At 46.9% G+C, this 10,613-nt stretch overlaps 1 protein-coding gene across 4 annotated transcripts; it reads right to left on the bottom strand.

Moving 5' to 3' along the window:
* Positions 1-1,670: 1,670 nt before the first annotated feature.
* Cxcr2 (C-X-C motif chemokine receptor 2) lies at positions 1,671-10,101 on the bottom strand. Of its 4 annotated transcripts, none has more exons than XM_087564992.1 (3): positions 9,743-10,101; positions 9,330-9,413; positions 1,671-4,269 (listed from the first exon to the last, which is right to left on the bottom strand). In XM_087564992.1, exon 3 carries the CDS (start codon positions 4,248-4,250, stop codon positions 3,171-3,173), a length of 1,080 nt encoding a protein of 359 aa, XP_087421118.1. In that variant the 5' UTR covers positions 4,251-4,269; positions 9,330-9,413; positions 9,743-10,101; the 3' UTR covers positions 1,671-3,170. The 4 variants fall into 4 exon arrangements, with proteins under 4 accessions (XP_087421118.1, XP_087421120.1, XP_087421117.1 ...); XM_087564994.1 differs by having other exon boundaries at positions 9,576-9,782; XM_087564991.1 differs by lacking the exons at positions 9,330-9,413; positions 9,743-10,101 and adding an exon at positions 7,008-7,141.
* Between the last annotated feature and the right edge of the window lie 512 nt (positions 10,102-10,613).

The following is a 10,613-nucleotide window of genomic DNA, read 5'->3' as shown; positions in this document are numbered from 1 at the left end:
ACCCAGGGCTTTGTCCAAGCCAGGCAAGCCCTCTACCATGGAGCTACATCCCTAGCTCCTGCGGGGATACTTTTAAATGCCTCCCTCAAATAGGCTGGAAACCTCTTGCTTTGCTCAACAAAGGGAGCCCATCCTGCAGAGACTGGGAATGTGCATGGAGAAGCATCATCAACTCAGAGGGAGACGGCTCAGGATCAGGACAGAAGGTGTTACCATCAGTAGAGGAACCTAATTCAGATGCAAGAAAAGCAGGTTCAAAATAGATAGATCTAAGCAGAGGAGGACTGGGCCCTTAGACAGTGGGACTCAGGTCTGGCAAGGGTGTGAAGAACCAACAGCTTGAGGAAAGCTCTGGAGTTGCCCTTTCCCAGTGATGCTCTGACTGGCGAGGGACATGTGTGTGTGTGTGTGTGTGTGTGAGAGAGAGAGAGAGAGAGAGAGAGAGAGAGAGAGAGAGAGAGAGAGAGGCATTCAACAGTGTTCACATCAGTACAACCAAATCTCAGCTTCTTTTGCTCTGGGCTCTTTATCATTATTTTCTGAGGACAGTGGCATTCCCAGGCCTTGTTTGAGAAACAGAGAGCAGACACCTGGAACAAAGGTGAACCTTTCTTGGCCTCCTCCCTCTGACAGTCATCTTAGGGGGAATCTGGCCAGGTGCCATGCTCAGGGAGAACAGCAGCAGTTCCCTCTGGCAACTCTACGTGTTCTTCAGCGTTTCCATCCTGCTGAATCAGAGGCATGGTTGAGTCACACTTGATCCTGATTCTGAGCTCAGCGCAGGGCATTGAATGCGCATGAAACAGGGACTATATACTGACTTAATCCTTTTAGCTGAATGGTTTCATAAATTGTGAGTAAAAACTGTCTACTCTAGAGCCTCATTTTGCCCTCCTGCTCAGACTTGTGGAACTATAGGGTTCAGTCCCTCTTAAAGCAAGAGCCTATGGCCATAGCAGGTTGCTCGGAGCCAGGTCCCCTCTTGACAAAGACCCTGTTTGTTTAGGGCATTGCTGCATCCCAATCCCCATGGAAGATCTGTCAGTCAATGTATATTGATGAAAGATGATTCAGAAGCTAGGGATATAGCTCAGTTGGAAGAGTGTTTGCCTAGCATGCACAGAGTCCTGAGTACCATATAAACAGAGTCCCCAGTACCATATAAACCGGACATGGTGGTGGACGTCTATGATCCCAGCCCTTGGGAGGTAGAGACAGGAGGATCTCTTGATCAAATCCATCCCCAATTATATAGCAAGTTTTAGGCCAACCTGGTATACATGAGACTTAAAACTGAACCCAACCCAAACTCAAACCCACCCCTCCCTGCAAAAACAAGAATGACTCAAATCCTTTGTCTCCTCTGACAGGTTACAAATCATCTCCCCACTCGGAACTAAAGCCTGCTTGTCACACCTTGAACGAGGGTGGGTGTTGTAAAGGGAAGAAGGGAGGGGAGAAGAACTCTCCCTGGGATCTGCTGCTGGAGTCTCCTGGCCTCGAAGCTTCTCCAAGGAGCTGAGCAGCTGAACTTCTGAGCCTCTGTGCCTTCTAAGCCTGTTCCTGATGCTTTTGAGCGCTGTTCCAACCGAGGACGTGGGAACGCCAGAGGGATCTGGCACACAGTTCTTCCAGTGCTCCACGTTCAGTTGGAGGGGGCTTGGGTTGGGCATGAAGGGGCAGACAGGCAGGGACAGGCAGGGACAGGCAGGGACAGGCGGGCTCTGTCCTCATCTCCTCACTCTGGGGGACAGTGAAATGGCTCAGCAGGTAAGGACCTTGCTATCGGATTGTCTTATGACCTACATACATGTGCTAACTCTCTCTCTCTCTCTCTCTCTCTCTCTCTCTCTCTCTCTCTCTCCCTCTGTGTGTGTGTGTGTGTGTGTGTGTGTGTGTGTCTGTCTGTCTGTCTGTCTGTCTGTCTGTCTCTGTCTCTCTCTCACACACACACACATACACGAAGGGGGGTGGTGGTGATAAAAAGAAAAAAAAACCAAAACAACAACATAAACTCTCACTCAAGACTTCTGCTCACTATGGCCAGGGTCTCCTTGGAAGCACTGAAATAAGTGCCCAACTATGAGTGGTCTATATATTTTTTAAAAAGACATTTAATGGTCACACTTTACAAGAAGTTATAAGGCAGATAGTTCTGCATTGGTTCAGTGGTTAAAGAACACTTTTTTTTTAGACTTAGATTTTTATATTTTTGGTAAACTGAGGTAAAACACATAACAAAAATTACCATTTTAGCTTTTTTTGGTTTGCTTGTTGGTTGGTTGAGGTGCTGGGGTTTGAGCCTTAGTTCTCAGAAATGTTACATAAGCACTCTACCAGTGAGCAATACCTAGCCCTCATCTTAACACTTTCAATGCAATGGCAATGAGTACTTTCTCTCTACTGCACAGGGGTCAGGGTCCACCCTCGGGGCCTTTCCATCATCCCTAACTGGAGCTGTGGTTTCCACACTAACTCCCCACCCTTCCTCATCCAGCCTCCAGTCATCATTATTTGATTATTCTTGGCACTTCTCACTGTGGATGCTCTTCTGTTGTGTATAGACACCACGTTTAACTTACCCATTCACCTGTTGGCCATCATTTTAGTTGTTTTGACTCTTACAAATAATGCTATTGTAAGCATCGGCATACAAATGTCTGAACCCTGGCTTTCAATTCTTTTGTGTACCCTACTTAGAGATGGATTTACTGGATTACATGACAATCCTATATTTAACATGTTATGGAAAACTGCTATGCTATGTCCCATGGTGCATGGGGTACTTATGGGACATATCTACCAGAAAGGTGAAAGAAAAGTTCCTTTTTTTTCTATTTCCTCAATGACACTTGCTATTTTTTTTCTCCTCCATCTCTTCCTTTTACCGCTAACTCTTCTGAGGCAGTATCTTGCTGCAATTTTAATGTGTGCTTCTTGGAAAACAGTGTTTGGTGTCTAGTGTTAGGATGGACCAACTTTATCAGTAGGCATACCAAGATTGAAGGGAGTGAACAGCCAGCACTGGGGTTCTAAAATCTGCAATGGGGGCTCCATCTTCCTGTAGCTGTAGAGGGAACTGCATCAATTCAAATATCACAGTCTCTGGTAATGAGCCATGCTGAAGGACAAGAAGGAACCCAGAGGGGCCACAGTTTAAGTAAACAGTCTTAGAGGGTAGTGGAGGTGTTCGCTGAAGAAGAGCCAACAAAAGAAGGCCTGCCCTCCTTGGCTAAGAACTCCTTGCTGACAAGGCCATAATTAGCCATGATCTTGAGAAGTCCATGGCGAAATTTCTGGCCAATAAAGGCATAGATGATGGGGTTAAGACAGCTGTGGAGGAAGCCAAGAATCTCAGTAGCTTCCAAAGCTTTGTTAATCTCGTTCTGGCGTTCACAGGTCTCCTTGATCAGCTTGGTTCTCATGAGGGTGTCTGTGAACAGGACAATGTTGTAGGGAAGCCAGCAGAGCAGGAAGACGAGGACCACAGCAAAGATGACCCGCATGGCCCGGTGCTTCTGCCCCATGTGGGCCTTAAAGAGCGTGCGCAGTGTGAACCCATAGCAGAACAGCATGATGAGCAGCGGCAGGAGGAAGCCATAGGTCTGAGGCAGGATGCGCAGTACCACCCTCCACTTGGATGTATTATTACCTATATTCTCATAGCAGACTACGGTAGAAGGGTTTGCCTTAACAGTAGTCCGAAGAATGAAGATGGGCAGGGACAGAACTAGTGAGAGAAACCACATGGTGATGCACACAAACTTGACCAAGTGTCTCTTCTGGATCAGTGTACTTGTGGCGTGGACGATGGCCAGGTAGCGGTCCATGCTGATGCAGGCTAGCAACAGAACACTGCTGTAGAAGGTAATCTCCTGCAGGAACGAGAATACCTTGCACAGGAATGAGCCAAAAATCCATCCATTTACTTTAGATGCAGCCCAGACAGGCAAGGTCAGGGCAAAGAACAGATCAGCAATGGCCAGGTTCAGCAGGTAGACGTCGGTGACAGAGCAGGTGCTTCGATTGTACAAGATGACCAGCATCACCAGGGAGTTTCCCACGAGACTCAGCAAAGTCACCAGAACGTATATGACAACCACAGCATACCTGTTGATATCTAGGTTCGCTGAGGGGCATGGGGCAGCATCTGACAGAGTAAAGGGCGGGTCAGAACTGTAATTGTAACTGTCAATATCTCCACTGAAGAAGTCTTCAAGGCTGAAATTATCCACCCTGATTTCTCCCATCTTTGAGGTAAACTTAATCCTGTCAATAGAGGAGAGATGAAGGTTACTCTAGGGCAAAGTCACCCCAGTTCTTGTCTATCCCCCCAAGAAACTGGGGTATTAGGATTTTCCCATTTGCTTGTATATTGCAAGGAACACACTATTTCCTTCAAGTTTGTAAATGGCAGCAGTAAGCATTTGAGACAAAATAATAACGAATAATAAGTGAGATATTTGGGGGAGATAAAAACTACAGTTCTCTTTAAGATTTCTTTTTTGAAACTGGGTCTTGGTTGGCCCCAAACTTGCTGTGTAGCCAAGTTATATATACATATATGCATAATGTATATGTATGTGTATATATTTTATATATCATATATATGTAGTATAATTTATATATGTATGTATATCTCTCTATATACAAAATTTATATACCCTTGGCTACACAGAATGTTTGAGGTCAACCAAGACCCTGTTTCAAAAATATATATGTATATATATGATTTATATATATATGTTATATGGTTTATATATATATGTTATATATTATATACACATATATTATATATACATACACATGCATACATATACATAAATATGTATATATACATACATGTATGAAAATGTTTTAGTTAAACTCATTAGATACATAACCAAAATGTACCAGTAAAACATTAAAAAAGTGTACGATCTTACAAAGCGAATACAGCTATTAAAGCAATCATAAGAATAACAAAGAATGGAGCTGGTGAGACGACTTAGTGGTTAGGGCACTGGCTGCTCTTTGCAGTGCACGTAGGTTTGGTTTTCAGCGCACACGGCGACTTACAACTCCCGGTAACCCCAGTTCCAGGGGATCTTCTGTCTTCCTCAGGCACCAGACATGCACATGGTAAACACACATACTTGAAGGTGAAAACACCCATGCACATAAAAAAGGACAAAAATGGGCGAAGGTGGAGCTCAGGGGTAGAATGATCACCTGAGACTTTCAACGTCCTAGATAGGGTTCCCAGAACTGAATAAACGAGGTATGATAGCGTCTGCCATCAATCCCAGCACCCAGCATACTGGGAGTGGAGGAATATCGGGGCTTTAAAGTCATCTTTGGCTACAAAGCAGTTCATTCAAGTCTATCCTGGCCTATATAAGATCCCATTCAAAACATCACCACCACCACTGTCATCACCAGTGTCATCAACAACAACATCACCATCATTGTCATCATCATCATCAACAACAACAACAACAACAACAACAACAACAAAACAACAACAAAACAGTAACAACAAAACAGTAACAACAAAACAGTAACAACAAAACAGTAACAACAATCACGAGATTGAAAACCAAATCACTGAGGTTGGGGAAGTGGCCTGTTGGGTAAAAGCTTGCTCCCCAACGGGAGCTTGAATTTGGTCAGTAAAGAGATAAATGCAGGACTTTGAGGGCAGCTCCCACTCCTAGGTAGCAAGGGCAGGCTCAATATTCCATCGGGAGGTCTTGCAGGCCAGGATGGAGGGCAGACTCTCAGAGGAGAGGACCAGGAGGGACTAGCCATGCACAGCCATGGGTGAGGGGACAGGGTTGATATTTTCGCTTTAATGTACTGATCTCTGAAAGGGATGCATTTGTGGCTGAAGGCACAGAGGAAAGGATGCAGGATAACAGTTGAGATCTGCTTTGTGCAAGATTTCCCTTGGCCACCACAAGTGCTATCATGAGCTTGTGTTCGCTGGTGACCACAGGGCTGTCCTGACACAGCTGGATTTTATGCCATTAGTTTATCCACGCCACGCACTGCCTTTAATTTATCGTTGGAAGATCATACCTGTTATGTTAGGTGTGTTCACTCCTAAGCATTTTGCTTTATTGTTCTTCCTGAAGATTGACCCTGCACATGCCTAGTGCACACTCTACCACAGAGCCCCAAACCCATAGGTCTAAGATCTTGAATTATCTTTCAGTCAATGTGAGCACAGCCCCCTCTCATTGCATGGGAGCTTGGGCGCCAACATCTTTTGCTATCCCTTAGGCTGCAAATGAATGAAATAGCTATTGCTGGAATGGTAAAGGAAACATCTTCAGCTGAGGGCCCTGTCATGTCCTCCGTGATGCAGTGGGGGCTCCTGGATTAATGGAAGTACCAGCCCCTCGGAACTCTCACTAACCCAGAAGCTCCATGGCTGGGAAACACGTCAATAACAGATAACCAAGTCATTGTACTGTGACCCCAATTCCCATCCTCTGTAGAAACACAGTCCATACGTGCTGCTCAGGTGTGAGTCCTCAGTGCCTGGCACATCTATCTCCAGACCCAATTGCAGCCCAGGCAAGGAAGGTAGGCAGGCTTGGGAAAATTGCAGGCCAAGGGTAGGGCCTGGATCACAAGCAGTTCTAAGCAGTTTTTGGAGGGGGGCGGGGGCAGAAAAAGGATCAGAAGTTCTTCCTCTGTGCTAAGTAGACATAATGTTTAGGGGTCAAGCCAGGGATGGGGCACACACTCATGGTCAGGCCGTGAGTGAAATTCTAGGCGGTGGTAGGGGGCGCTCCAGACTCACCGGGATGCTGGCTTTTTCACCTGTGGTACATTTAAGGTGTGAACTGTGGAGCTCTCTAGAGGAAGTGAGGGATGGATCAGATTGCTGAGGCAGGGGAGGAGCTCCCGAGGGCGTGAGGTGAGTGGGATGTTTTAAGTGTGAATTCTCAGCCCAGCGCCCATGGATGGAGTCATCTGGAGAGTTCATATTGGGAAGTGACCCAATGAGGTATCCTAACCTGTCTTTCCAGGTCTCCGTGGGGAGGAAACAGGTCCGGCAGAGGAAGGAGTTTGCGCTAGAAGGCAGCTGTCTCTTCTTCCCTATGATCTCCAAGCCTCTGGCTCCTGCAGCTGGGGCTCTAATTCTCCTCCCTCCAGCCAGCCCCGGGGACCCTATCTGCCATTTGGCTGAACCGTCGTCGCTCTTTCTGGTTCAAGTGGGGCAGTTCAAGCAGGCAACTGAGATGAACTCTGAGATCCTGGCACTCACTTCCAGCCACTCTCCTCCCTGGACTGGAAGCGGTTTGTTTTTTCTTCTCCTCTAAACTCTTCAAAGGCACCCAGACTCTTCCTCCTTGCCTCGCTGTGTACCTCTGAGCAGCTTCGCCCTATACGGGGGTCCAACCCTTTCTCCCTCATCTTTTGCTTTTCTCGAAGTCACCTGTGCCAACCATATGTCCAGTTTTGGGTGTTGCTGTGCTTTCTCAGCTCATATACTTGGCAGCAAGTTGAGGATTTCAGTTCCAGGGCATTGCTGACCCATTCTGGGAACCAACCCCTTCTCCTCTGAAAACAGCCTTTTGGTAAAAGTGAAAATCCCGACCCAGTATTAACACATTTTGGAAACTTGACACCAGGAGTGTATCTTGTCACCTTTGCTAGTGATTTACAAATGACAGGATTACTAAAGGTAGAGTCACTTAGATCCGTTATCTGCTCCCTTCCCAACAAGCCCAAGGGGCCGTGTTGAAATTCCATCCCTTCTATTTAGCCTGCATCCCAGAGTCTAGAGCACAGACACATTCACATTCACCGAGGTGGTCTCCCCTAGGGGCAAGATCTTTGAGTCCAGCTTCAGCAATCACTCCTTAGTGTTTATCTGGTCTCTTCTGTCAGGGAAGAATGCAATGACACTGGGCCAGTGAACACTAAAACCTGGTAGCGAATGGTAATTATGACACACACACACACACACACACACACACACACACACACACACACACACTCACACATGCATATATGCACACTCGCAAAACACAGCAGTAGCTTGTACTGTGATTCTTAGAATGGAGATAGTGTATCTACAGATGACTAGCCTCTCCCATCACATCCTCAGTCAGAGGATGAGTCAGGAAGAGAAGCAAGCCTACCTAGTTTTCAAGGCTGACTCCTGTGGTGCCTTCACATGCTCTGACCTGGATAATGCCTGTCAGATTAGTTGTCGTCTGGTTGTAGTCTGGGCGGCTGACTGACTTGCTGCCTCATAGGCAAAGGTTTTTTTTTTTTTTTTCCATTTATTTTAACTTTCAACCCTCACATCAATGAAGTCGGCATGTTCTGGATGAGGAAACACAGTCCCTGGAGGTTAGGCAACTTACCTTGAGTGACACAGCTGAACTGGGTGGTAAACATTTTAAAATGGATATTAAAGTCTGCTCTTACATTTTTTATTTGTCAAGTGCCACAAGGGCAGGGTGCCGGCCTCAGCCAGCCTCAGGCTTCCTAGCTCCATAGGTAATTGCTTCATCCCAGACAATCAAATACCACCGGTGTGGGAAATGAACACAGATTGGGCACTTGTCAACTGACCACTTCTGTTTTTCTTCTTCCTCTTCTTCTTCCTTTTCTTACTCCTCCTCCTCTTCCTCCTCTTCCTTTTTAATTTTGTTTTGTCTTACTATGTAGGTTATGACACATAGTTTTGTTCTTTAAAAAAGAGTTTTAATCTGGGTCCTGCTCTCAGAGATCAGGATAAGAGTAACATCTCTCTCTGGGCCTTGTTGCTCTCCTGGAAGAATTTGTCTCAGGTCTTTCCTGCCCAGAATTGTAGCTGTAGCCCATTTATTTAGCTCTCTGAATGAAAAGCCAAGATAGTCCCTCTGGCAAAAGCACTTGCTGTTCATCAGGTGGGTTGAATCCCCGGAACCCCATGTGAAGAACTGACTCCACAAAACTATCAACTGACCTCCACGAGTATACTGCAGCGCGCGCTCGCGCACGCACACACACACACACACACACACACACACACACACACACACAACTTAAGAAAAAAATAAGTACATTTACTTAAGTGGCTGTTACTGCTACATTTCAAGGGCTCAGTGGCCACAGGTGACCAGTGGCTTCTGTGTTACGCCGTGCGGATCCGCGGATACGGAACATGCTTATGGTAAAAAGTGCTTTCCTCTAGCACCAGCTAACTGAAGATGCAGACCCCAGCTCTGAGAGTCTACAGCACAGCATGCCGCTTCCCAGCGCTCCAGGGAAGGCAGAGTTTCCTGGTCCCTTCTACCAGAAATATACTCATTCCCCAGTCAGTGACCAATTAGTTCTCCTACCTGCTGTAGCTCTACGATGCTGGGAGTGGAGTGGCTCCCAAGTCTCTGTGACTCAAGGCTTGGGAGCTGTCAGGGCTGGTTGAACTGGAAGAAAGTGAGACAGCTGTGATGTGGAAACTACTGACCTGGGCTATCAATGGGGAAGTCCTAGAGGCCCTTGGGACCAAATGTCCCACCCCCAAGGGAGGTGTCCTACAGAGGAGCAGCTAGTCTGTTCTGGGACTCTGGCTCCAGGCCCAGGTTCACCTGGTGATTCCGAGGTGAGCTCTTGGGATTTTCATGCCTTCTGATGGCTTCTAGAGAAGCCTGCCAATCTGAAGGTGGAGGTCAGCTTCCTTCCCAGCCTATGCCTCCTTTTTAACAAGGAAGACGTGGGTGCCCCAGACCCTGCTGATGGACTTGGCTGAACTTGCCTTTGCACTTCTTTCCTTCCTTCCTTTCTTCCTTCCTCTCAGGCAAGAGAGCCGGTGCTTTGCTTGGCACTTTCGTTTCTTGTGAGCTCCTTCCCCGACTGGCAGCCTCTGTGAATCCCCACCCCTCATGAGGAGCTGCCTTCTGCCACAACGGTCTCTCTCTCTCTCTCTCTCTCTCTCTCTCTCTCTCTCTCTCTCTTTTTTTTTTTCCGGAGCTGGGGACCGAACCCAGGGCCTTGCGCTTCCTAGGTAAGCGCTCTACCACTGAGCTAAATCCCCAGCCCCACAACTGTCTCTTCACAGTCAGCCTGAACTTAGCCCTTCTCCCTCTGTCTCAGAACCCTTTGCCTCTGTTCTGCAGTTACTCTGTTCCTCCTCCCCTTCCTCTCATTTGCTGCTCCACAACTTGCTACAAAGGGGCTTCCTTTCCCACTCCGTGAAGGCGACCAGAGATGCCTAGGCTGGGGAGTGGGGAGTATCCCTGGCAACCTTTCTTCTTCAGTTGAATTGTTTTCATTTTAGCAAAATAATATCTAAAGGCAAGCAGATTGGAGAGAGACAAGGAATTCAAAAGCACATATGTAGTGCCTAGAAGTTTCTCTTCACTCAAATCGTTCCCCATGATAACCACCATCCACATTGGTGAGATCAGGCTACACCCTACTCTAAGGCACTCCATGTTGTACAAAAACAGTGGGACATCTTTTGCCCTAAGCGGCACTTTTTGAACCTATTTTGATTATGCCCCATTGTGTGGAACCTCAAGTCACACCATCTGCCACCGACATAGCATAGATTGATGAATGGCATTCCTAAGAATAAAAACGGTGGGGTTGGGGATTTAGCTCAGCGGTAGAGCACTTGCCTAGCG

This window comes from Rattus norvegicus, chromosome 9 (genome assembly GCF_021556685.1).
Source record: "Rattus norvegicus strain SHRSP/BbbUtx chromosome 9, alternate assembly SHRSP_T2T, whole genome shotgun sequence".
In the NCBI taxonomy this organism is placed as follows: domain Eukaryota; kingdom Metazoa; phylum Chordata; class Mammalia; order Rodentia; family Muridae; genus Rattus; species Rattus norvegicus.
This window is presented reverse-complemented; position numbering and strand designations above follow the sequence as displayed.

Excerpts from the sequence above, each read along its gene's own strand:
- Cxcr2 (XM_087564992.1), bottom strand. The coding sequence starts at position 4,250 with ATGGGAGAAATCAGGGTGGATAATTTCAGCCTTGAAGACTTCTTCAGT.